General features: G+C 45.9%; 8 protein-coding genes across 8 annotated transcripts; 5 read left to right on the plus strand and 3 right to left on the minus strand.

Annotated features, from left to right (window-relative positions):
* Positions 1–539: 539 nt before the first annotated feature.
* Positions 540–1,180, plus strand: PENARI_c007G04942 (uncharacterized protein; the record flags this gene model as incomplete). Its single annotated transcript, XM_022630920.1, has 4 exons — positions 540–550; positions 746–829; positions 933–985; positions 1,101–1,180. 4 exons carry the CDS (start codon positions 540–542, stop codon positions 1,178–1,180), a joined length of 228 nt encoding a protein of 75 aa, XP_022489437.1.
* Positions 1,181–1,691: 511 nt separating this feature from the next.
* Positions 1,692–3,125, minus strand: PENARI_c007G06238 (sterol homeostasis protein ARV1; the record flags this gene model as incomplete). Its single annotated transcript, XM_022630972.1, has 3 exons — positions 1,692–2,768; positions 2,825–2,878; positions 2,937–3,125. The coding sequence occupies 3 exons, from the start codon at positions 3,123–3,125 to the stop codon at positions 1,692–1,694; spliced, it is 1,320 nt and encodes a 439-aa protein (XP_022489378.1).
* A 5,418-nt stretch (positions 3,126–8,543) lies between these two features.
* On the plus strand, positions 8,544–9,571 carry PENARI_c007G06919 (alpha/beta hydrolase; the record flags this gene model as incomplete). Its single annotated transcript, XM_022631007.1, has 2 exons — positions 8,544–9,477; positions 9,558–9,571. The coding sequence occupies 2 exons, from the start codon at positions 8,544–8,546 to the stop codon at positions 9,569–9,571; spliced, it is 948 nt and encodes a 315-aa protein (XP_022489147.1).
* A 410-nt stretch (positions 9,572–9,981) lies between these two features.
* PENARI_c007G08275 (uncharacterized protein) lies at positions 9,982–11,646 on the minus strand (the record flags this gene model as incomplete). The annotated part of the gene is made up of 1 exon (XM_022631059.1): positions 9,982–11,646. The coding sequence occupies one exon, from the start codon at positions 11,644–11,646 to the stop codon at positions 9,982–9,984; it is 1,665 nt and encodes a 554-aa protein (XP_022489122.1).
* Positions 11,647–13,250: 1,604 nt separating this feature from the next.
* PENARI_c007G11520 (cytochrome P450) lies at positions 13,251–15,084 on the minus strand (the record flags this gene model as incomplete). The annotated part of the gene is made up of 5 exons (XM_022631219.1): positions 13,251–13,425; positions 13,478–13,644; positions 13,700–13,810; positions 13,870–14,208; positions 14,278–15,084. The coding sequence occupies 5 exons, from the start codon at positions 15,082–15,084 to the stop codon at positions 13,251–13,253; spliced, it is 1,599 nt and encodes a 532-aa protein (XP_022489033.1).
* Positions 15,085–16,762: 1,678 nt separating this feature from the next.
* PENARI_c007G01294 (uncharacterized protein) lies at positions 16,763–18,855 on the plus strand (the record flags this gene model as incomplete). Its single annotated transcript, XM_022630737.1, has 4 exons — positions 16,763–16,784; positions 16,855–17,096; positions 17,162–17,783; positions 17,852–18,855. 4 exons carry the CDS (start codon positions 16,763–16,765, stop codon positions 18,853–18,855), a joined length of 1,890 nt encoding a protein of 629 aa, XP_022489192.1.
* A 1,734-nt stretch (positions 18,856–20,589) lies between these two features.
* On the plus strand, positions 20,590–22,195 carry PENARI_c007G03325 (cytochrome P450; the record flags this gene model as incomplete). The annotated part of the gene is made up of 4 exons (XM_022630839.1): positions 20,590–21,342; positions 21,415–21,774; positions 21,832–21,942; positions 21,992–22,195. The coding sequence occupies 4 exons, from the start codon at positions 20,590–20,592 to the stop codon at positions 22,193–22,195; spliced, it is 1,428 nt and encodes a 475-aa protein (XP_022489084.1).
* A 1,607-nt stretch (positions 22,196–23,802) lies between these two features.
* On the plus strand, positions 23,803–25,464 carry PENARI_c007G02620 (DUF3712 domain-containing protein; the record flags this gene model as incomplete). The annotated part of the gene is made up of 4 exons (XM_022630799.1): positions 23,803–23,940; positions 24,281–24,749; positions 24,806–24,930; positions 24,988–25,464. The coding sequence occupies 4 exons, from the start codon at positions 23,803–23,805 to the stop codon at positions 25,462–25,464; spliced, it is 1,209 nt and encodes a 402-aa protein (XP_022489300.1).
* Between the last annotated feature and the right edge of the window lie 1,274 nt (positions 25,465–26,738).

Below are 26,738 nucleotides of genomic sequence, written 5' to 3' on the forward strand. Positions count from 1 at the left end.
ACTTGGAATTTATATCCACTTCGTAGACCAAATATCACAAGTATCAAAGACTTAACTTAGATTGTAGATTGTATAAGTTGGTATAGAGTAGCTGACCCCACCGCCCGCCCGTTGTGGCCTAAGGCAGTATCGCGCTAGCTCCAGGAGCTCCGACATCAGATACTCTAACTTGCCAGGTCGCGCTTCCCAGCTGACAACCCCGACGGCTGCATACTTTTCGAAAAGAACATCTGAAAATCCGATCCTTTGAATCCACATCCAACTCACCATCGACCTGACCCCAATCGTGCCACGCTACACGGAACATCGAATACTTGTCTGTATCCAGTCCGCGCCGTCGAGTGAATCGGACTGTCGAGACGACAGACAATTCAATCTAGTGAACCAACACTAGAATCAACAGTCAACAGTCTGCTCCCTCTCGAATTCTCCACGTCCGTCACGCAGGATTCCCCGAGACGAATCCCGCATAACACGCTTCGACACTTCCGCCCCGGGTTTGCGCTTCACCCTAAAATACATTACCAAATACCGACAAAATGGCAAACGGGTACGTCTTCTCTTCCTGGGAGGTATCTGGTGAATACATCATCTATACACAATTACAAAGTCCTATAACCCGGCTGGTTACTCGACTACACGAGTCTCTGTCTCGACGATCCTATCCCGCCACACCAAACCCTCCTCATGATCCACACTATTTTTCCTCAGCACATTCCCTATCATGTACTGACACTTCTTCTAGCTGGAGCTTGGTCATCGGCTTGATCATCATCGTTGCTGCATCTGTTGCTGCATGGTTCCTCAGCCCGAAGGGCGAAAACCAGACGTGAGTTTAGACCCCGGTGTTGGATATTGAATCTATCAGATCTCTCAATATGAGATATGGAATGGGGTGATTGTGCAAGATATTGACTCTTTCTTTACTCTAGACTCTTCCGCAGCACGCTTATCCTGACCTTTGTTTCTTGTTACTTGATGTGGGGTACGTATTCCGATTATCTTCTTGCTCATGTCTACCAACCGCTATATCTTCTCTTCGGGATATGGTATGGTGGGCTCTATATATTGCAACGTTACTGACATCTCGGCTTCTATAGCAATTGTCTTCCTCTCACAGTGGCATCCCCTCATCGCACCGAAGCGCGCAGACATCAGACCTGACCGGGTACCAAATTAAATGTATCTCCATTTTTGGTTTCTGGTTTACTTAGTTTCTTCTTCTGTCATTGACAGGCTTTTCGGGGAGGTTCTTGTTTGAGGTATTGTATTGTCTTTGGAATATGGTCTATTCTATTCCATGCATTCATGAGCTCTAGTTAGATTGGGATCCAGCTGTTCCTGGTCCACTCTACATTGCGGACATTAAGTTGGATTTGCACCTTTGTTGCAGGTGCTTTTGTATAGTCTGGTTTATTCTATGCTTGGTAGCGTTCCATCAATTATTTTCATCAAGTCACTGTTTCTGTTTAGTAGAGGTCTCTAGGGCCAGTTTTGTTCTGCTGTACTTCATAAGTTTGGGTTGCTTTAATGTCGCTAAGTTTCTTGGTAGAGAGATATATATATCTACGAGTGTAGAATTTATTCAGACTCGAAACTCGAACCTTGAAGCCGATGGATTCCGGCTAAATTATGATTATGTATCGAATATATATAAATGCATCACGGTCTAACAACAAACAAGGAATCTATTATCCAACCCCAATAGCACCCAGAATAACCCTCTGCACCGCCCACCGCGCAACCTGACCAGCAACCGCAACCGCAACAGCGCGCAGATAACCACAACCGAGTAAGATGTACAATGCCTCAATATTACTTAATAGCACGAGATGCGTATCGACAACACCAAGTGAAAGCAACGACGCAAGCAAATCAAAAAGCCCAGTCAGATGACTAGTCGGCGTAGAACTCCACAAAGACGAAACCAACCCCGCAAGCCGCGATTCCAGAAACGAAGCAGGAACCGGTGTAGCAGAGGGAGATGACGAGATCGCTGCTTTCGCTGAGAGAACGGAAGACGCGCTTGTAGCTCCGGAATATAGACTCTGGTGCACTGTACTGGGCATGGTAGCCGGCTGTGTCGCAGATCGGATTGTCGCCGCTGTATGGCTGTGCGCTGGAATATTGGAGAGGCTGCCGCTGCCGTCGGCGCCCCAGATTACCAGTAGGATGGGGAAGAGCTTCGCGCAGCTGCTTACTAGTAATGCGGTGCTGATTGCTGCTGGGCTTGCTGCCGTTGGAGGGGGGAGGGGCTGGATGTTCTGTAGCGGGGCTGTTGAGGCACGACGTAATGGTGGGGCTGGTCGTGGTGGTGGGATTGGTGGTGCTTGCGCATCGATTGGAGAAGTAACCTCGCTGTATGTGCCCAAGGCTTGAGTGGACTTTGATGGACTTGCTAGTGGGTTTGCTTGGTTTTGGGTTTGGGCGGTTACTGAGACAGCAGATGGGGAGGGCCGGATGGTTGGCGTCGGGGGTCCCGAGGGGAATGGGGTGGCATCGCCTGTGTTTGTTGTGGTGGCATTGTTGCTGCTGTCTGGGCCGCTGTACCGGCGGGACTTTGGGACCAGAATTGAAGCTAGCAGGCGGACGGTTAAGTGGTGGGCGAGGGTTGCGGCGGCGTTCAAGCTTAGGAAGAAGAGGTATTGGACGATGATGGGGGCGCGCGAGAGGAACGTCGCTGCGAGGGATGGGTCCTTTTCAATGCGTGCCCAGGTCAGGTAAACGTCGAAGAGGAGTAGGAGAACACCGAGGCGGATGATAGATCGCTATAGGGCCATGTTATCAGTTAGGGAACCGCAATTGTGTTGGATCCTACACTCACATCGAACCGATTGTCGTCGCGTCCGAGCCGATTGAACAAAAGGTGCCGGTATACCTATTTTCAGCCATTGTCAGTGGCTTGCCGTATTCTCTGGACTTCACATAGAGCTTACCTGGGGTTTAATAAGCACCAAGTCAATGAACAGCACAACGAAGTCATATTCGACATATTTGTCGGCAAATCGCTGGCAACGCGGGCATTGCGTCAGTCGCACACCCTTGCCTTGAGACCGGTCATCGGCGCGACTGTAAGCACTGTACAGGTGGGAGACCGGATAAGAGCATTCGATGCAGATGGGCATCGTGTCATGATCTGAAGCAGTGTTCAAGTTGTTGCTCCCCTATATATACAAAGGCGGTGAGTTAGTTGGATACGTTCTAGATCTACAGAGCTCTATATATGAAAACGACCTAATAATTAGGCCCGAGGCCATAAGAATATTATAGTCTAATACTATCCTAAGATGATCAGAGTCCACTTGATTCGTTAAAGAAAAAAAGAGCAAAAAAAAAAAAAAGTTTGGTGTAGTAGGAAAAAAAGAAGAAAAAAACAAACTCCGATAGGGGGAATCGAACCCCCGGCTGTCGTGTGAGAGACGACGATGTTAGCCACTACACCATATCGGATTTTGGATGGAAACCGAAGCGAGATTTGACAATATAGCCCAATGGGTTTAGCGCTCTTTGTCCTTTTGAGCAAAACGAGCAATCTAGCAGACGACAATCCGCTAATTATGACAATTATTTTCCCACCCTTTGCAGGGTCTCCTATCGCCCCCCAAATCTCTATGTAGCATTATCCTGAAATTATACGGTCTCCCCCCCGCAACGTTCCATCCATGACATTGGTACCAGTTAGAGCTTTCATCCCCAATGAAGAAGTCGGATTGAGCTTCATCAAAGAAGTTCTTTAGCCAGATTTCGGTTTCGTACCTGCTTAGTCTAGAGCTGATCTTTTGGAAGAGCCCTGACGAAGCTGCTTCTTTGGAAGTCTGGAACGCGAACTGATTTTCCACCTGGAAAGTCTTGGAAGTTTCGTTGAACCGAGCTCGAGTTAGGACAGTCACCGGTGCTAGAGGATGCTGAACGGTGCAGAGATGTGTAAATGTCCCAGATAATTTCTGATAATCTGAACGCTTTAAAGTCTCCAGTTGAGATCGAAAGTACTCAATTGGATGTTGTTTTTGATGGAATGTGATACTCGAGCATGGACAAATGTCAACTCTGTCATCGTGTTGGACGTCGCACCAAGCATTGCACTTGGATGTAGCGGGCTTTGGATCACATCTCCAACCAAGTTGAAGAAACTGCCATCTAGAGTACTGGTGAAGATTTTGACATCTACAACAGTATACCCAGCGTTCGTTTTGAAGGCGACGAAGTAACAACGTCCTGGACAATGTTGATAGTACACTTATTCCACGTTGTCTGTTATATGAGACATAGCAGGCATGCAACCTCTTACAACTCAGTGCAAAACAAGCTCGGTCTAGATCGGAAAGAAGCTGGAAGATAATTTCCACTATTTCTGCTGGGATCATCCAGAGTGTCTTGGATTTCATGGGTTCGTCCGGTTCGACCCTGGGGGTTGGATCACGGAGTCGCAAAATATTGCGAAAAGATACGCGAGGGCGTCGAGTCATGGTGAGCGTTCATTCAACTGATATATTGAAGGCGTGTACAGGGAATGTTTTGCGGAGGAGGGGGGAAAGGGGGAAGAGAGGGTGATATAGTTTGACACATACTACTATGACACCCACACGTCCACGGGTGTCATAGACCTGTCATAGATCAGCAACCCGTTCATACTTTGTTGAGATATAGCCACGTGACCAGATTAGCCTAAGCTTGAGATACTGTAAGGATCGCATGGTTTCTTATTGGTAGGCTATTGGTGCGTTAATGTATTTCACATGCGAGCCGCCGCCAAGCAAGCTCCCCGCATAAAGATTCAGTGCTGTTGTTCCTTGCAATAGGTGTATTGTTCAGCATCCAAAACTGATGTAGCCATTTTCAAAGGCACTTAATGATAGACAGATTTATCATGCAGAGTAGAAGGTTTGGCCATCCGTCAAAGTAACAAGAGCCCATGCGACGGGAAAGCTAAATGTATAGCCAATCTGGATATAAAGCCTCATTTGAAGAATTAAAATACGCGAATTGCATCTCATTTATAAGAACAGGGTGAAGGTGGCCGGGTGCCCAGCTGAGCAGGGTAGTCATCGCCAGATCCCTCGTATGACGGGATTTTATCTTATATACTTAATCTCTACACAGAAGGAAATCCTTCACGAAATTGCAAGCCGCCTTTCACTTAACAAGACATTATTTTTATTTTCACAGGCTAGCCCATCCAAGCATTGCTTCTTCTTGAGAGAGGAGGATAAGGTAGAGACCGCGACACTATAAGCCAGGCTACAAGATCAGCTGCAAGGCTTGGTGAAAGTGGAATATTTGTTAGAACTAGCCATATTTACTTAGTTCTAAGTCATTGATCCTACCATAACATGTTTTTTATTTGCTGCATCTCCAAGTTATGTCTGACAGGGTTGCTACATAGCTACAAACAAACAAAGTAGTAATCAAATGAAATAACCCTTGCAAGAGCCTTCTGTTTGCTGCATCCACATAGAGGAAGATCCAGGGTAGGCTGACTCTTGGGGTCACATGAATAACGATATATTATGTAGCACATTGCTACATGAAGAACTCCTAGGTGAGTTAGAATAGAGGTCAATCAAATATATAAGAAAGATATTAAATGCCTAAAAGCCTAGGTCGTTAGGCTATTATAATAGTGCAAAGGAAGACTCCACCCTTAATAAAGCGGGATAGGATATATACTACACGTTGTGTTGCTAAATAAGTTATATTTTAATATAGACTAAGAGATAGAGAATAGAGTGGATGATACTTTCTGCGAAGAGGAGAGCTAAACTTAAAGATAATTATTATGAGGTTTATATCAAATTTTAGTTATAATTAACTAGGATTGTATTGACCACATTGATTTAAAGTCTACGTGTAAGTCATCAGAATCAAATAGGACTTCTTTAAGATAAGTGAAACAAGGCGTACACTATCTAATCACCCTCATCGTGTAAGGCTGCTTTTGATACCCAATTGTTCGAGCATACGCTCACCACAGCCACTTTTTACAGGAAGGCGCTAATTGCCTTGAATCAAAATCGGATTGGAGAGTACTCGTACCGAAGCGAAGACCGATGAATTAACTTTGGGATCACAGGAGATATCAGAGATATATTTTGGTCTTGTCTTAACATCCTGGCCGTAGAATGATTGGTATTCCGAGCTTAAAACTAAGTTAACTATTGTAGGATCGTTTTGTGCTATGGCGTAGAGGTCCCGCCGTGGTTGAGCTAGGGTATCAGAGGCTTATTCATGACTTATGTATTCCACTATCTAGATATGGTTAGAAATCTGAAGTCAATCTTAGTTTGAACTAATATAAAATGGCCTTCGCCTAGGCATATTTGAGATAGTATACTTAGCTTCACCTATCGTGAAAGCTATACCAAGGGGCTAGCTAATGTTGCTGTGTCTTACAAGACCCTACATAAAAGCTCTAGAGACGCTAGGTAGTAGGTCCGTACCCGACGTAAAAGAAGATATAGATATAACTTATAGGATATTGGCAGCTCGTGATAGATAAGCTGAGGTTTATAACTGCTAGGGGCTCGTGCTAATACTCCAGCTATCCGGGTCCTATCTAGGAGTAGTTCGCTTGACAGCAGGGGATGCGGACGCGTAAAAAAAAAATCATTTCGCTGAATCGAAATCATTTGGTATCATATAAGTAACTTCGCATGTACTCCCGCAAACCCATCCGCAGTGAATATTACCTCCTTTGCCATACTAGCCGAACGCTTCGCTCAGTTAGCCGACTATAAAGGCCATCACGACATGTTTGAAAAAGCAAACTTGAAGAGGGGTGGTAATCAGGGCCGGACCCTGATTTCTCGGAAACAAACTAGGGTATCCTGTTTTCCATCTTGTTTTCTATCTGATGAATCCGCCTCCACAGTAGCCAAAGCTTGAGGGCTATCAGCTTGATTCTGAGACTGGCTCACAAAGAGCATACCTCAACTCGCTGCTCCAGAGAAGCGAACGCGACTGCAATCGCAATAATATATAGGGCTGTGGTAGTGAAGTCAGCGTCCATTTTGACGTTGAAGGGCAGAGAGAAACGGAATATCGCAGTTGGAGCCTAGAGACGGAGGCAAAAATGTGTAGTTGAGCGGACAGAAGATAACGAGGATAAGAGAGGCCCGGAAGTTTTATTATTCAGGGCACCAGTATGACTCAATAGTTACGGATAGTCTCAAGGATAGGATTTCAGGTCCCGATCAGGTGCCAGAGCTGAACGGGACCCGTCATTAGTACGTCGTCATTCTGAATCGTTCTGGAGTGCAGCTTTCCCTTTTACGGTCATATTCCAGCTATTTCATCCTCCACAAGATGCATTCATTATGTGCCGAGTCTCACTATACGAGTCACGATGACTATCAAGAGGATTCGTGGTCGTGTTGTAGTATATCGCGGACTGTCCTAATCTATTCCCTCTCTGTTATGTTGTAGTGCATCGCGGACTATCCTGATCTGGTTTTGAAATTACTAGATCATTCTGACCTTGCCAACTAATTGTCCTTAAGGTGTTTGAGCGATCGGGGCTTGCAAGTTGATCCAATGTGTTTGGTTGTGCTGCACTGCGCGTTCTGTTCGCAACTTACTCTATTATGCTAACTCTTACTGCGCAGTCCTAAACAAATCGATTTATCCTCACTCCGTTTGATCGTCCGCACTGCGACCGACCGTCTTCCGACTGTCCTTTCTAGCTAAAAGTTGACCCACCGGTCAATCTCTCGGCGATAGCGACGGCATAGCAGCAATATCTAGTTCCGGGTATAGTCGAGGTGGGTAATGCTCTAGCTGAACTGCAAGCAGCTGCCGTGGCTATAGGAGCCGCGGCTCCACATGCTAAGATCGCGGCAATAGTTGCTTATTAGGACCAGTATATCACTCCTGGAAGGGTTCGTATAGAGCGTTCCCTAGCTGCCATAGGCTCCAGTCCCATAGAAGGTTATCACCAAGAAGACCGTGTCAGCCCATCCGCCATAACTTATCGGGACCACAGCCAGGACGAACCGTGGCTGGCAAACGTTAACAATGGACGCAAGATAAGGGATGTACATTGAAGAAGGGGTTGAACGTTAGCAGCTCGTATACTGCTTCAAAGGCACTTTCGTTATTTCTATCTCTATCAACAGCAGTAGAAGGTCTACTACGAGGCCTAGAGGATGATAGTACGGACAAATTAGTCAAAAGTGTTGCTAAATGTTGAACGTTTAATATAGGATACGGGCAATGGCTGATCGGCCGATTCTGATCGGGGCCGAAGAGATTTCGGTCGTAACAGAAACATCGATTCAAGACATCGTCATGACAGACGTTTGTTATCATTTTCTTTCCAATGAAAATGAACTGCCTTGGTGGGGAATTGAATGTATGAGTACAGAATTAAGTTTTTTTTGGCCGAAAGCATCTCGGTCCTCCGAAAGCCTTCGGACTTAACGACTTGACTACGTCAGGACGTACATTCTTCTCACCGTACCTCCGCAACCTATAAAAAGCGTAGTCAATCTCATCTTCAAAAGATTCCACAAGACATACCGAGCATCTAATTATCACAAATTACTATCATGTCTACAATCAAGGCTGTCAACATCCCAAACATTGCTTGGGATACTGCCGCGAACGTTCATTTCCCACCTAACTTTGACGAGAACAAAAAGTACCCTGCCATCGTGTCTGCTCACCCTATCGGCTCCTGCAAGGAACAGACCTCGGGTAATATCTATGGGAAGTCAATGGCGGACGCAGGCTTCGTGGTCGTCGCCTTTGATGCGTCTTTCCAAGGTGCTTCGGGTGGCGAGCCCCGCTTCATTGAGAACCCCGAATTTCGCGTCTCCGACTTTCGCTTTGTGGTCGACTACATCCAGACGCTGCCCTACGTCGATGCTGAGCACATTGGCGTGCTCGGTATCTGTGGTGGAGGTGGCTACGCGATCAATGCAGCTATGACAGATTACCGCTTCAAGTGTTGCGTTGGCATCACGCCGGTTAATTTTGGCCGCCTCTCCCGTGAAGCTTTCGGCAACTTCGACCCTGCTGCCTCTCTCGAGAAGATGGCAAAACAGCGTACCCTTGAGGCCCAGGGTGCTGAACGCCTCGTCCTCAATCTACTCCCTTCAACCGTCGAGGAGGCCAAGAAATCGACTACGGACATCGACGTCATCGAGGCGACCGAATATTACAAGACTCGGCGTGGCCAGGAGCCTAACGGCTGCACTAGCGGTCTGTTTTCGTTCAATAGTGCCGCCCTCGGGTGGGATGCCTTCAACCACGCGGAGGTGCTCATGACAAGGCCTCTCATGGCGGTCGTAGGTGACAAGCCCGGGGGCTTTGGCGCCTACCGCGACGCTCAGGAGATTCATGGTCGGGCAGGCTCTCAGGAGAAGCATATCGTTGTTCTACCTGGAATTTCACACTATATGCTCTACGACAAGCCCGAGGCGGTTAAACCCGCGCTCGACCAGGTTCTTCCTTTCCTTAAGAAGCACCTTGGCGAGCGAGGTAGATACAGAAATTCTGTACACAAAGAATGGAATCTGAAGTCTTGTAATAAATGGTTCAAAAAACAATATTATTCATAGAGAATGTTTTCTAGAAAAATATGTAGACACTTCAAGGTTGATCTACTTCGGCCGAAACTTCAGTTCGGATACTTCGGCGGAGATAGATCCCTAATGTTTCACCCGATAATGACCGATCGGATCCTACAGGCCACAGGCCCTTTTTGCAAGCTCAATGAGGAGTTGCTCGCAGAACGGCATAAATAAGTCAGCATCCGCTGGCCCCTATAGTATTCTGGGGAAGCCCCAAGTTAGTTTCCCAAGAATCAGCTTCTGTACACTTTACAATACTATTGTTCACAGGCAACTCACTCTTACCTAGTCCACAGGCTTTAACGTATTTCCCCACCGAGCTGGCCGGACCCCCGAGCTGGCCACCCCACCAAACATGCCACCATTAAATTGCAAAAATTTACACCACAACGCCATATAATTGAAATTGAAGCTATTCAGACCTCCCTGGGCACCTATTTCTCTTATGTCCAGGCGTTTTACAAAGACTGCATCGCTGTGGCCTCCTCTTATTGGCCTGATTCGGCGTCGGGGATGAAGCGCTATCACCACCTGCGCCTACTTCATCGGCTATTCCTAGACCAGATACCACCTCCATAGCCTCCAAAACTGATATGCTACCTTCATGAGCTATTCGCTTCCTTGTACGCTTCCTTTTTTGGGTGGTTCTCGCATTAGCGGCGCGTAATTCCTGGTTTTCCTGGCGTAAAATGGCCGCGCCGTGTATAGCTAAATGGGCGCCTTTCACGATCTGCTTGAACGCTTTATCCGCGCGCGACGGGCTCTCTTGTTGCAATTTCTTAATAGAAGAAGCCTGCCGGCGAACGTCCTTCACTGTACGCGGCGTCTTTGGCGTGAAATTGAGGCTCGAATCGCTGCCACGGCTTGGAGGGAGGGGGGGGGTATGAAGTCGGATATCAAGCTTTGAAACCACGCGTATTGGGTCGAAAGGCACTAAACTAGCAGCTGCGAAGCTATTCACAATGGTTTGCGATTTAAATGCTACCTTTCTAGCCTGAGGATAGGCTGTAAGGAAGTCGCATTTATCGATTCGACTTATGCCAAGCTTCACCTGCGAATCCACGAGGTCGGAATATGCCCCTTTTAACACCCCAAAATAGCCGATATCGAGAGGTTGTAAAAGATGAGATGAATGCGAAGGCATACAAATTGGTATAATATCATTTTGAGAGCATATTGTATCGAATTCAGCTGAAAGGTGGCTGCCATGGCCGTCGAGGATAAGAAGCCTATACCGACCCTTTTTTCGGCTAGTAGTCGATGGAATGAATGTTTTTTGAAGCCATTCGAGACCAATAGCATCACTTGTCCACCCGTTATCACTAACTGTGAATCGCCAATCGGTAGGTAATTGCGTATCCTTGAACCATGCAGCCATAAAGACCTTGCCTTTGAAAATGACGCATGGCGGCAACACCCACCCCGTTGCATTTATTGCCTCAATTGTAGTGACCCATTCGCGATTTCCAGGTTGTAAGATAGCTCTCCGACCGGTGCTTCTTCGCGTTATAACCTTCGCAGTAGCCGTAAGACCAAGAGCGAAGCCAGTCTCGTCGAAATTGTAGATATCTTCATCCGCAATCCCATACTTCTCAATCGTAGACTTCACGAAGTTAAACCACGTTCGAATTGTGCCTTTATCCTCGCATAATGCTCGTCGGTAGTCATACGATCGTGAGAATCGAGTAGAGAGGTCAGGGTATCTTTGAACGAATTTTTTTACCCAATTTTTGCCGACCGTAGTAGGGGGGTCAGAACCACGCGTTCGAAGTAGTATATTGGCTGCATCTCGTACAGTTTTAGGCCGGGGGGCTGCTCCGCGATCATCTAGTGAGATAATCCATTCATAAAGCGATTGCTCTTCAAAAGCAGTCAATTTTTGACAGTTTGCGCGTGTTTCGTCGCGGTAGGTGATGCCATTCAGACGCGTCGTGAGCGTACTGCGGGGGACGTTAAAAACCTCCGCAGCTTTGCGTAAAGAGCTAAATTCCTGCTTCTTAATAGCCTGGATAGCTAATAAGAGTCTACCCTCTTGCTCTACGCGTTTTTGAGAATTTTGAGAGCGAATTGGTGGCATGGTAGGTGGTTGAAAAAGGTGAGTCTAATTACATGCGGAATTTTTGGTTGGGTGGCCAGCTCGGGGGTCCGGCCAGCTCGGTGGGGAAATACGTTATTTTAGAAACACTAGATTACCTCCATATTTTACATCGATCCTACTTAACCGACCTAGACCCCTAACCTTCGACTACCAACTCCTCTATTCTTTAGATTGTAAGATAGCTTTGATCCGGGATATTGGCTAGAACAATTAAATCAGATATAGCCTTCTCTTATATTTGAATAGATCCTAACGGGATGTGAGAAAGCAGTTCGTTTAGTTAAGCATCGAAGCATCCATATGGAGAATTATGTGACTGTGTAACATTATGGTAGCGTTGAAGCTAGCGTAGGAACTAGATACTCAAAATCACTAGGAGGGAAGACCACGACATTTGATTTAAACGTCACGCTGAACCGTGGTTTCGCCGTCACCTCCGTTTACACGATATCGGATGTTGGATGGATGAAGTTTCCACTTACGGCATTATGAGCCAAAAGAGAAGTGTGGGATTTTTAGACTTACTCCATATCTACTTCGCAACTCTCACGTCCCTTTTTCCACGCTTATATCCTTGTATGCCCAATGAGACAATTTTGCTACTGATTCAGGTCACCGAGCTCCGCCACCCTCATTGTCTCTGGCGCGACTCGTCAAGTCTCTGCAATCCCTCGAACGCAATCTGCGCTGCGTTCGCTTCCCTAGCCCCGTTTTCCCTTAGATACAACCATTACACACATTACTATCGTATATACTCGGGGCCCAGGGCGACCAATTGAAACCATGCGATCCTAATAGTATCGTAACTGCTGCTCTAGGCTGTCACGTGAAAATGCTGTTCCTGAAGAAAGTATTCTCAGCACTCCTTCAACTAATTCACGGTGGAATAGATTTTCTGTATTGACTTTTGTGCCTCGCTAACTAGGCTCTATTTAGCTGGCATAAATATCTTCCTTCGTAAACTGACAAGTCAAAAGTAAATCGCTATACTACGTGCATTTACCTGATGCGAGAATTCGATACAAGAGGTCTTTAGCATATGCTGCTGCTGCTATTGCTACATATCCCTACCAATCTTTGTTCTTGTGGGAATAAGAGCGATATATTTATGGATCCAGTGTTATTGTTTCAGACCCGGACACCGAAGAGTCACCAGAGCAAGAAATCCAATCAACCGCGCAGGTGAATGTTAAACAGCGTGATTTTAGTGCCTTCAACGGAAAGTTTCCGGCCAGGATCTCTCCGAGCATTTTTGCGGACTCGAAAATTTCATAAATCTCGGATAAAAAAATTTCCAAGGCTTCACTGCTTCAGAAAGTGAAACCGTGCGTGGCGGCCAGGGGAGCGGTCTATTTCACGAACACCGGGTGTCACAGCCGTCTAGAGATGAGCGAAAATAATGATACAATAACGACTACAACGGAACCAAGTCAATACAGATAGGGATAGCGCTGGAGCTCGCCTCCTTATTAAGGAAAGGCCCGACGCATATCTTGTTACGGTTTCTTTCATTTACGAGCTATTAGGGAAGGTAAGCCCATTTCAACGCAAGCCAATTTCCCCAAATAACCAGTCCAACGAGTTCAGCGACAGTATTCTTCCAACACCTTCACTTGGATGACATTCAGACCCCGATCAGTCTGTCCATTGAAGTTGTCACGAGTAATTTCAACATTCCTCTCAGTTGTTTCATGCAAAGCAAACTCAAAGCGACGTAATAGAGATCCTAAAACGAGGTGTATCCATGCCCAAGCCATGCTAAAGACTGTCAGCAGCGAATCATCTTCTGCTCAACTAGATATTTTCTTACTTTTGACCCAGACATCCCATCGTGCCTTTAGACCCTGGAACAAGATATTTCTCTAGCTCTCGCAACCTCTCTCGGGGCAATAACCATCGTTCTGGTTCAAAGGCATAGGGCTCTGGGAAAATTTCCGGATCTCTCAGGATGAAGTAAGTGGACATACTCACGATTGTCTGCAACTCGTTAACATCATTTCCATATTGCAGGACATACATCGGGCATTCATACTCCAGCTGGAATCTGCCACTGCTGATATTGGAGGATTTCATCTGGGGCCGAGCGGGGCAGTCGTGTTGTGACGATGGCAGAAAGTCGTAGACATTCTCTGACGACCGCGCTCTAGATACAAAGTTGAGTTAGGAATAGCAATTAAAGATAGTGTCCTCTAGCCAACTCACCAAATATGGTAATCGCTCCAACTCCTCCAGTGTGGGGGTAGTGTTAATATCTGGAATACCCGAGAAAAGCTCTTCCTTGAGCTTCTGGTACACTTTGGGGTTGTTCAGTATATGAAACATGGTAATAGCAAGTGCTTGCGCGGGAAGATCGGTGCCAGCCACCATAAGGAATATTGCATCATCTTGTAATCGTAACAAGTCCTTTTCACTTTCGGGCACCTCCGGATCAGCCAGAATTGTGGGATAGATAGCTTTTTCCAAAGAGTCATTCTTGTATTCTCTCCCAGCTTCTCTCTGTCGCTGATGAGTCACTACGGCGCTGACTCGGCGCTTCACATCCTAGAAGCATTATAGGAACTGTAAGCTCCCGCTATTACCAGGAATATAACAAGAAAAAGGTTGACTTACCTGCTCTAGTTCATAGACAAATCGGAAAGGGGGAACAACCCAAGATGTTAGCACGGGAAAGGCATGTGCCAGATACGACGACACAGGAAAGTGTCTTGTCAAGCGAGTGAGATCAAACATCGCTGTTACTCCAAGTTTCCAGGTATCTGACAATTGAGATTCCTCCAGATAATGGGATCCCATCCCTCGCCCAAACGCGTGTTGGGAGAGAAGGTCACTCGTAAAACAGTGAAAGGCGGCATGGAGTTCCAGAGGCCGATTATTTCTGACGGCAGCAGAGAAGTGTTTGCACAAACTTCCAATCTTAGCACTGATTACTGGCTCGAGTTCCAGGACCGCACTCCTTTTGAAAAACTGCCCTAAGACCTTTCTTCGGGCCTTATGGAACTCGAATCCGCTGGTGGAAAAGATCGACCCAGGGAACGATATGAAACTGAACCAGGGGTCTTTCGTTCGATGTCTTGTGGGACCCGCATAGACAGTATTGTAGTAGTCAGGATCTTTGATATGGATCTCCCACGGTGTAATTCTCACCACAGGCCCGTAGTGCTGATGCAAAGTCTCGATATGCCAGCTGAATGTTCCGCCTTTGAGAATCTGAAAATATGTCTCATAGAGCCGAGTTGCAGCCGCAAGGCGAGGCCCTGGAAACCTTGCCAGGGGACTCAGGACAAGTCGGTAGAAAACAAGGCAGCTGATATAAGAGAATATAAATAACAATACGCCATATGCGCAGGCCTTGCAAGGAGCATCTCTCATCGCCGAATCCACAATTGGAAAGCGATATGAGTTATTGGACGTCCACATTGCGGCCAAATTTCGCGTGAAGGAGCTTTCCCGGGTTATGGATGAATGGCTGAGATACTTTGTGGACAGAAAACCTGGCCCTTCCCTTGAGTGGGTCTTACTCAGAAATACTATATCTCTAGTTGCACAGTTGGACAGCAAAGAGCTAGGGCCACGCCCTGGACCGCCTTGTAGTGATAGTTCGTGTGACATGTTATAAATTTCTGGAGATGATCTGCCTTGGTGCTTGCCGTCACTCAGCTGATATGTGACATCAGATGCGGAGAAGTAGAAATGTTTGTTTCCAGCTGAGCTGTTGTTTTAAAAAGGGCAAAATTCGCGAGAAAAAGCAACGGAGAATTGAAGTTAAATTCGGTTTTGTGCTTCCTATTGGTTCGGATGTCTCTTCAGCTGCTGTATGTCGTTGATCTTATTCATAGTGTGAATATGTAAATTGGAATAACTTCTGGTACATCAGATAGCTGATAGAAGAGTGCAAATCACATCAATTTAATTACCCGCCCTCGAACAATCTGTGGGTCGATCGATGGATCTCAGCTGAGCGTTGTGGAACACAAGGTTGAATCAATCAAGGATTTTCTTGATGTGACACATGGCCGGCTGAGTCTGCAGCTCAGCAGGACAGCGAAGCCTCTTCAACCTGTCATGCAGATATCTATTGAAACGCTTATGCACTGTAGCAAAGGTCGAATCACTTTATACAAAAAGCAAACCTTATCTTTCTTGGCATTCACCCCGCCCTTAGCGCATTGTATTGTTCTGTCATTTTCCTAGTTCGTCGACCGTCAGCTCTCACCGGCCTTTAATCAATATGAATTGTTTTAACTTAAACAATAAAAATGTATATAAAAGGTGGTGTAAACAGGAAACACTTTTTTTAGCACCTTTTCTATAACCCTCCAACGATTGTTTTAAAATCACCTGAAGTTCATATAGGATTGAGGTAATACACTTTTATTACCACTAGTAATTAAGGCACCATAGATCTTTGCTTTTGCTCTGACCAGGCTGTGTAGATCGCAACTTAGTCTAGCCACTACCACTGGAGATCGGCACTATACTGCAGATAAACTATACTAATTTACCCATGAATTATCTTTCCTGTTTTGTTAATCAAGAGTCGATAACAAGTGTCTACGAAGGCTCCCGCTCTATAAAGTCTTATAATCCAGCATCGAGATCACCTACCCCGTCGAGGTTCCTGCTCTCCAGCTACTCTACTATCATGGATCTTTTCACAGCCCACCCTGCGATTAAGCTCGCCTTTCCACCACTTGACCTTTTTAGGCTCCCTCCAAGTCAGCCTCATAAGCCGGCTACACGTCTCCCTCTTCCACCTACGGGTACTTCCGCGGCAAGGTTTTTTCAACCATTTATGATCAATCCTGGAATTTTTCATCTCTCTCTCGATCTCAAGCTCGTTCTCTCTTTCGCGGCGGTTTATACTGCCACGGTTATATTTTTGAATCACTTCAATGCTACCCGACAGCATAAACCATGGGCTTTTAGCAAAACCTTCATATTCAAGGCTCTAGTAGTAACGCATAACGCTTTCCTGGCGTTATACTCTGCATGGACTTTGTGTGGAATGTTCTACTTGATATATACCCATTGGCCTTCGGCAGCAGCAAAGGAAGGACCCAATTACTATGCTCATATTGCGGAATTATGTTGTGAAATGGAGTCGAGTACATTCGTCGGTAAGCTTTGATCATGAACTAGGATCTCATGTGACAATTACTCGTCTGACCGCTTATACCATTCTTGTAGTTTTGAAAAGCCCAACAAGTGTCTGGGAAGCAGGCGCCGGTTATCTAGGCTGGCTTTTCTATATGAGCAAGTTCTACGAGGTTGTGGACACACTGATAATTCTCGCCCGTGGGAAAAAGAGCTCAACTTTGCAAACGTATCATCACGCCGGTGTGATTGTTTGTGGATGGGCAGTGTTAAGATATGAGTCCCCGCTGGGACTTGTTGCGGTGCTATTGAATGGTGGAATCCATACTTTGATGGTAAATCGGCCCACATCTTGTCTGCGACGATATACTATGCTAACAATTAATTGTCAATATTCCAGTATTCATACTTCACTATCCAAACCCTCGGCATTTCTGTCTCTATGGGTGTCAAGCGCACTCTAACTAGCCTTCAAATCGCCCAGTTCTTAGTGGGACTGGCCTGGGCCCACTGCTATCTCTTCGTGAGATACAAGGCCTCTATAGAGGTGGCAGAAAACACTTTCAACTACGACTCGGCGCCAACGTTGCACTTGCCTATAAGCCATAATCACTCTTCACCCGCGACCTCGTACGTAAAGGCCAGGAAAGTGGCCAGCGATGGTGCAGTTACATGCTTGAGTGACAGTGGAGAGGTTTTCTGTCTTATTGTGGGAAGCATTTATCTCGTCCCGTTGATAATTCTTTTTGTGCAATTTTTCACGAAATCTTACAAGCCGAAGAAGACGGAAACGATGCCTTTGAAACAACAGAGCCCTGCCGCTAAGGAAAGTCATTTTCTAGCTCCTACCAGCAAAAACCCAGGTCGCGGTACTCAAAACTCGCTGAACTTGAAAAATACAACCTATCTTGTCGGAGTTCCTTTGGTGGCTTTGATTAGTCTTCTCTGGGTTCCTCTTCGTATAGAGACCGTTTGTTTTGCCATCGGCTATGCCATCCTACGAGCTATTGTCATTACGGCTGGTGAGTTTCTCTAGCAATCATTTATCTCCCGCTATACTCCAGCAAATTCTAAAGAAATACATCAACAGGTTATCATCGCCTCTGGGCACACAGAGCTTATACTGCTAGCCCACTCTTGAAATTGATTTTTGCGGTTATCGGCGCTGGCGCGGGACAAGACCCTATCAAAAAATGGTGTCGCGACCACCGGGCCCATCATCGCTATGTTGATACCGATGAAGATCCGTACAGTGTAAAAAGTGGATTCTTCCACGCGCACATGGGATGGCTCTTGTTTGAAAAACCATATTCCGCACATGACGCCTCGACTACACGCCACGTGGATATTAGTGACCTCAAATCCGACCCTATTGTGGAATGGCAGCGCCGATACTATTTCCCCCTGGCATTCCTCATGGGCTACATCTTCCCCACGGTCGTCTGTGGCCTATGCTTTGATGACTACTCTGGCGGGTTCATTGTGGCAGGCTGCTTGGGCACAGCTGGAGAACTACAGGGCACATTTTGTGTGAATTCTGTCGCGCACTATTTTGGGGATCAGCCTTACGGAATCGGGAAATCTCCCCGAGATCACCCTTTGACTGGTCTCCTCACCCTTGGGGAGGGATATCATAATTTTCATCATGAATTCCCGATAGATTATCGGAACGGGGTTCGATGGTATGACTTTGACCCGACCAAGTGGTTGATCTGGACGTGTTATAAGATTGGGCTTGCCTCTAATCTGAGACGTTTCCCGCAAAACGAGATTCAGAAGGGGAGGCTACAGCGAAGACAGGAGAAATTGGGGAAGGAGTGTGAGATGGTGGACTGGGGTGTGCCACTGGCGGATCTTCCAGTTATGGAGTGGGAAGAGTTCCAACAACAGGCGAGGACGGGATGCAATATCATAGTTATCAGAGGGGTTGTCCATGATGTTTCGAGCTTTGTGACAGAGCACCCGGGAGGTACAGCTATGATCACAGGGGCAATAGGGAAAGATGCAACCAAGATGTTTGAGGGAGGGGTATATGGTCATTCGGGGGCGGCCTTCAACCTTTTGGATACGATGCGGATAGCTGTGATTAAATAGACCCATTTAGGGTAATTACTGATAGGTGTGGAAATTGATTCCAGTTGAATATATGACCTAACTACTGACTCGTGTGCGCTGATATTAATAGTACTGAGAATACCTGGAAGAGGGTAAAGATGATTTAGACAGCATCAACCAGGTTCAATTGCACACCTATCTTAAATCGAAATCCGCCACATGGGCGTAGTAATAGGCCCTTCCTTTGCTGCTGCCAAAGGCTAATAGCTTTATCAAGTAAAACATTCCACACAAAGTCCATGCAGAGTATAACGCTAGGAAGGCGTTATGCGTTACTACTAGAGCCATGAATATCAAGGCTTTGCTAAAAGCCCATGGTCTATGCTGTTATCAATAACAGAATCGTGGTAGTATATACCGCTACGATAGTGAGAAGGAGCTTAAGGTCGAGAGAAAGATAGAAAATTTTAGGATTGATCATAAATAGTGTAGTGGTGGAAGCACCTCCTGCAGTAGAGTAGCGGTCTACGCGGCAAAATGTTAGGGACTACCAGCTCATTTTCGTCTTACAAGATGACAATCATCTAGGCACCACAATATGACTACACTTTCTTCAGATTCTTGTTTTCATAGTATATTTATAAGCTCCGCACGATCGTCCTCCTCAGAGGCCACTCTCCACGTCTCCGCCGATCAGTGGAGTAGTTGATTACATGTTCTCCATTGATATCGACCCGTCTGCTATGCACTGCCATCGTGCATCCCCATTTCAATAGTTAGAAAAACGTTGCCGCGGAAGTATCCGTGGGGAGAAGAGGGAGACGTGGGGCCGGCTTATGAGGTTGGTCTAGAGGCCTGATAAAGTGAGCTAGATCACGGGGTGAGTTTGAAAAAATCCATAATAACAGAGTCGCTGGAGAGTAGAATCCTTCACGGGGTAGGTGGCCTCGATGCTGTATCCTTCGTAGAACCTTATCCTTATTATCGACTCTTAGCCAACAGAAGAGGGGACGTCTCAGCTAGCCATAGATACGCCAAGAAAAACTTTAACTGAGGTGATAATGAACCTTAAGTTGCATATGGCTTCAGCTGAGATTCGTCGATCGACCCACAGATTGATCGAGGGCGGGTAATAAGTTGAATTTTTGCATATCTGCAACCTGGCAGGTACAATCAACAAATCTTTTCGTCTTTCAGAGTTTATGTAAGCATTCAAACATTCTCACATTTTCGTCTGATTTCTGCATTTTTCTTAAAACCAACAACTTTGTGTTTCGTACCTCTCTTTTGCCGAACCACTTATGACGCCACTATTAAGATGGATATACGTTAGATTTCAGGTCGGCCATCCTCTCCGACTTCATCTTATCCGTCCTTCCCAAAGCCGGCGCTAGTCAATAGAAACAAGGATCGCTCTGAGAAAATATGGTATAAGCGTCTGACGGAAAATTCAGTCGCGGTGACAGTAAATGCATCCGCGTAGGCAAACAAATGTGCATGCGTAACCGAAGCTCTGTTTGTATGACTGCAGATCAGGGCCCGTGAGCGACGGGTTTATCATCAAAAGCAAAATGTCCAAGTGGCGGTCTGTGGAGTGTCAAGGCTATGCTCGCATATGATATCATACTAGCTGAGCATGCACTTATGTTTCCACTCTCTTTTCCCCTCATGTAGCATGAGCACCCCCAGTGTCGAGCTAGCCTTCCTTGCCGAACATTTGTATACCGTATATTGGGAAAGCAAAGGTATGAGACCTAGAACCCAGACGACACTATGAAAGAATATCAAGCATATTTCTACGCTTTCTCTCTTTGCATTTTGTTTTATATCGGCACAGTACTCTTGTACAGATTGGTACTGAGCCCCTTGGCGAAATTCCCTGGCCCTCGCCTGGCAGCCGCCACGCACCTCTACGAAACCTACTTCCAGATCATCAAAGGCGGTACGTTCACCTGGCATATTAATGACCTTCACAATCAATATGGACCTGTGGTCCGAATATCTCCGTGGGAGATACATATTAAAGACCCCGACTACTATAACACCGTCTACGCTGGTCCGGGAAAGCGCCGCAACAAAGATCCTTTGTTTAGCTGCGTTAGATATCCCAAGTCAATCTTCTCACTTAACTCTTACAAATCTCATCGACCCTGGAGAAGGCTTTTAGGCCATTTCTTGGAGAAGGGCGCTATCCTCGAACTTGAACCGGTGGTAAGGGCAAATACACTATCACTGTGTAAGCACTTTGCGGCGGCGGTCAAAAGCAACGAGGCTTTGGAATTATATACGGCTTTTCACTGCTACACTAGTGATACCCTCTCTCAACATGCTTTCGGGCACGACCTTGGCTTCCACTACTTAGATGAACCGCAACTAGCCAATAACTGGAAGACCAGGATGAATTCGACGTTTCAATTCAGTCGGCTATTCCGACATTTATACTTGGAAAGTGACATAGCACACTTGATTCCACGTTCGGTTTCGTTAGCGGTTCCCCAGTATGCGCCTGTTTATTCAATAGAACAGGTACGTCACCGCAGCCCTCGTCTGATTTTCATGGACATTTGGAGGGTAACATCATAATAACGGATCGACTAGGATGTGAAACTTCGAGTCCAACAGATGATAGATGAGTATGATCAATGGGAGGTTGAGGCGCAATCGACTAGTCACGCAGCAGAACGGCCGTTCTTGAAGACTTCAAATGCAATCTATCCGGCAATCCTGGCTAACCCAGACGTGCCTCTGCTCGAAAAGAGTCATTCTCTGTTAGAGGATGATGCTATATTTCTCATGCTTGCGGGTACAGATGCCCCGTCGCAAACCATTGCCATGACCATGTTCCACATACTCGACAACCCTACAATATATCAGAGACTCAAGGAGGAGCTTTTCGCTGCTATTCCAGATGTGACTGCCACTCCAAATATGGATCGATTGGAGCAAATTCCTTATTTGGTATGTGGCGACGTACTACCTTATTTTCCAGGTCACATTGGACTAACATTAGTATAGACCGCAACAATCAGAGAGGGTCTTCGCCTCGCCTCTGTCGTGACAACTCGGCTGCCTCGATCGGCACTAGATGAGGTCCTGCGATATCGACAGTGGTATATCCCTGCTGGAGTATGTAGACTGCTTGATCTTCTCAATTCACACACGCTAATCTTTACAGACGTTTATCTCAACGTCTACATACTTTATTTTAAGGGACCCAGAGATCTTCCGTGAGCCTGACAAATTTCTACCGGAGCGGTGGCTACTAAAGCCGGAGGAATTGCGGAATCTTGAGAAATACCTCGTTCCGGCATTAAAAGGAACATTGGGTTGTCTAGGACAACAGTACGTTTCCCCAATGGCTGTGAGGCGTGAACTATAACTGACATGCTGAAGCATGAATTGGTCATGGATGCACCATCTCATAAGTGCTCTTGTGCGTCGATTCGATATGGCTTTGCATGAAATACCGGAGAGAAATGTAAAGAAGGTTCGAGACGCCTTTATTGGACAAACTGAACCACGGATAAATGTCGTCCAAGTGAAGGTTCTGGAGGAGTATTTTCATTAGCAATCATTCAACACTAGAGCAAATAGCTGTTTGGAACGAATTTAAGGGTCACATTTCGGTCAATAAATGTATAGCTTATGGAATTCCGGTCTTTGGTTGACAAGAAACTCCATCTTAAATGTTGCATGAATGTACACTTAATCGGCTACAAATTTTGGCCACCAATAATCCAATTGGTTGAGATAAAGAAACCTCATATTGCAAAGTAGTAAATTATTGTAAGAATCGAAAAGGGGGCCCAGGCCATGATTTTCGCGTTACTGTAATGAGCGCGATCTTACCGTTTCGTTCTTGTATCAGCACTTTGCGAACGATGAATCCAGCTCGCCAAATGTTGCTATTATCAGCAATGTCCAGCGTCAGCTCGACTCTGAACCCGTATTTTGTAATCCGTGGATACTTATGCCTCTGCCGCATTATCCTGACCCGTCCGAAGCCGCTAGAGGGACAAGTTCGCTGGTTGGAGGGGCTGTTCATATTCGTCACGCGATGAATTGGCCCGGGATCAGAGTGTGTCAGCCAAATTATTGATCAAAATGCATCTGCGAATGGCTAGCCTTTGCTTCCCTGGCATTTTTGCCTTGCTTTTATTAGTCTCGCGGCTCCCGTTGTAGTCCAAAATACGGACACTATCGTCGGCGAACTGAGCGTCCGCTTCGGCTGGCGAGGGGCTTCCCGCCAAAATTTGCTCTGATCCCTTAATGGTCTTCGGAGGAATAGCACTATTATAGGCCCAGTGATGCTTTGTTGTTTACTTGATCTTTGTAATGCTTCGCCGGAATTTCTCAACGATTTTGGGTGGTGCATTCAGCTCCGAACTAGTCGGAGGTGGGGGTGTATTACCGCGACGAATCGCGAAACCAGGCATTAAGTGAACGCATTGAAAAGCAATGATTGTCAGCCCATCCATTAGGCGTAGGGTCTTCCAATAATCACCAAAAGCCATGGTTTCATTAGCCAACCATTAGCTGCCGAATCATCTCGCAGATTGGCGGAGCATTAGCCTAGTTCAAGGTATCTATCCAATGCATTAGTTCTTGCGCTTGCTCTGGTTCTATTGCTTTGTTTGGAACGATACGGTTCTTACGAGATTTGCGATCGTGAACCCCACCCTTAAAGAATTCGTGGAGTATATTGAATTCCTGCGCGGATCGAGCAATTTTCGGTTTATCACTTGCATGGTAAACTTCCCATGTAATGATAATGCGATCTTCTAAAACTCGAAAAAGTCGAGGCATAATTAGGGTGGCGGGGAAAGGTCGATCATTTGACTAGTCTGATTATTAGACGACCCGTGCGACCCAACACCTGAAGGGTGGTGGGTCCTGCGTTCGGTCAAGTAAATAGACAGAAGAGAAACTAGAGGTTTGCTTGTATCTATCGGTCCACCGATTTCACACCATTATCAGACCTTCACAATGAATTCGAAATCCAACCCGAGCTACAGTATCGGTTCGGACAGAAATTCGCTTACGTTTGGCACCAAGTCGCAGAGCGAGAAACAGATTAAACTGGAAGCAGAGCATGACGCCGTTGACCGTGTCAGGTCCGCCCAGGTAAGATTTCAAAAATATTGGAGGAGGTTTTGGAGTTGCTATCTCCTGGGGATTGTCATATTCATTGCAATATTTCTTCCAGTTTTGTAAGTTTGTACTAGCTGGCTGCAATTTCTTCGTCTTACTCACCTCACTTGTCGCTTAGTTCCCTTTCTACCTTTGGCACCAAGTCACAGAGCGAGAAACAGATTAAACTGGAAGCAGACCATGACGCTGTTGGCCGTGTCAGGTCCGCCCATGCAAAATTCGAAAAGCATTGCAGGAGGTTTTGGTGTTGCTATCTCGTAGGGATAGTTATATTCCTTGCAATCTTTCTTCCAGTTTTGTAAGTCTGTAATAGTTCGTTGCAATTTCTTCGTCGTACTCACCTCGCTTGTCTCTCAGTTTCCTTGCTATCATTCCCGCGATAGCCCAGAGAATTGTCGACAATACCGCTCTCCATGTGTACTCTGCCCAAATCTTGAATCCTAATGCAGACCAATTCACCTTCATCCTTCACACTTCCCTAGATGTTCCTCGAGGGCTGCGAATACGAACTGATCCATTAAACCTGAGCTTCTTTAACCGCGACGTCACACCCATGGAGCCATACTTAACTGTCGCTCTGCCAGCATACAGTCTCAAAGGAAAAACCGACTTGAGTATTACCAGAAATGTTACCGATATTCTCAATATGAAACAGTTTGTCAATACATTGGCAAGTGCGGTTTATAACAAAAGTTTCACTATATCTGCGAAAGGCTCTACTATTGGTCATTTCGGTGCCCTAAAGACCCTATTAACTGTCGAAAAAGATATTGAGCTAAAGGGTAAGCTTATAATAAAGTTTGTGCTGTTTTGATTATTTACACCTGGATTTAACTAGGACTGGATAAGCTGAGTGGCTTTTCTATCGACTCCGCACGGCTGGTAATCCCAAAAGAAGCGGATGGGACGAATTTGGTGGGCGTTGTGATGATTCCTAACTATTCAATCTTCACCTTCGCTCTGGTACGATTTTTTAGAAGTCTATATTCTGGATGTTGTCGCTAATTTTCAAATCTAAAGGGCAAAGTGACACTTAATTTACAATGTTCAGATATGGTTATTGGACAAGCCACCATCGAAAATGTTGTGCTGAAACCAGGAAACAATTCAGTATCCCTGCGTGGTCAGCTAGATATGGATACTGTGATTGATAATCTTCCGGCCATTCTGTCCACGCCAAAGTCCGCTTTGATGGACGGTGGGCTCGAGCTTACTGCTTCTGTGAACTCAACAATCTACGATGGGAAGCACATTGCATATTATGAGAAGCTATTGAATAATCTAACTATCACCACAAGAGTTCCAATCTTGATGATACTGCTGGACACGGTGCGTGGGCTGATAGATACCACAGGGTCGGGGGATGGCAATGGGATAAACATTACAGCTATTATGGGTGATATGTCAATCTTCATGGAGACAACACTCGCTGCGAGGTCGCTTAAGTCTTTCATGGATGGTTGTGACCCAGTCATAAGTACGAATTTGGGAAATTAAGTTTCCGCTTGCCATAACTTCAGATAATTAATAACAAGACACCAAGTGGATGCGTTGTTGTTTTTGTTCAACAAATGCGAGCATATCTTGTACGATATAGTAACGCCACTCGTGCACCGAACTTATTCTATATCACGGTGATCACACATGATACCGGAGGCTAGACAGGTGACAATATGCTCCCAGAACCAGGTGCCGCTTCCGAAGGTATCTCGCTATTTGTAATCACTCGCATTTTATTCATCCTTTGAATCTTCCTCAGAGAAGCCTTTCCCACAACCATGGGCTTTTCTCTGGTCCTCCGATCAAGTTCTCGGAATTAGTATTTATTCTCCTGAAGAGGTATCTAACCACAGCCTTGCCGCTGATCCATATATCGTCATTGACCGGGATGTATGACTTGTCACGATTTATACATCAGCACCTCGGTGGGGATAAAATACCGTTTAAATCTGAAGTCGCATTGATGTATGTTTCAGCATATCGGATGTTGGATGTATTAAGATTTCACTTAGGGCATTATGAGTCATAACAGAGTGTGGGAATTTTAGATCTACTCCATATCTACTTCGCAATTCTCACGTCCGTTTTTCCACACCTCTAGGAATATATGCCCAATGAGACAATTTAGCTATTGATTTGGGTCACCGAGCTCCGCTACCCCCGTTGTTCCTGTCGCTTCGGAAGACGACTGCTATAGAAGACGAGTAGTTTGTGACCTTCCAGGATATAGATCCCATCATACCATATCCCGAAGCTAGTATATAGTGAAATGGGGATGGCACGATGACAGTTTGACATAGCAGACAGGTCGGTATCAATGGAGACAGCACAACCAACCACTCCCATGTCCAGTACAGACGTAGAGAGCAGTCTCTGTAGGTGGCTATCTCACTAGAAATGAAGCTATATCATGAAAGAAGGATCTGGTGGAAAAACTGTAGTCATATTGATGATGGTAGGATGATGCTGCTCTCTGAGAAAAGACTGCATGCAAGCTTCCTAAGGCATTTGTGATACCTCAGGCCACTAATACGCTACTGTCATGGGTTCCACCACTACAATAGTTATTTTAGCTCTACGTATCTGTCGATAGTGTCTATCGCTATTCCGCAATGTGCGAGAACGCCCTGGTGTACAGAACCAAGGGCTTGACGACGCTCCCAGAGCAGCAATCCATGGTCATTACAGCATTGTTGAAGCTTTCCATTCTTTCGTAACCGCCATTAGCTTGAGTTCTACAGGAAGCGACATTCCTCTCCTAACCGTATTTT

This window comes from Penicillium arizonense (genome assembly GCF_001773325.1).
Source record: "Penicillium arizonense strain CBS 141311 chromosome Unknown PENARI_contig007, whole genome shotgun sequence".
NCBI classification, from domain to species: domain Eukaryota; kingdom Fungi; phylum Ascomycota; class Eurotiomycetes; order Eurotiales; family Aspergillaceae; genus Penicillium; species Penicillium arizonense.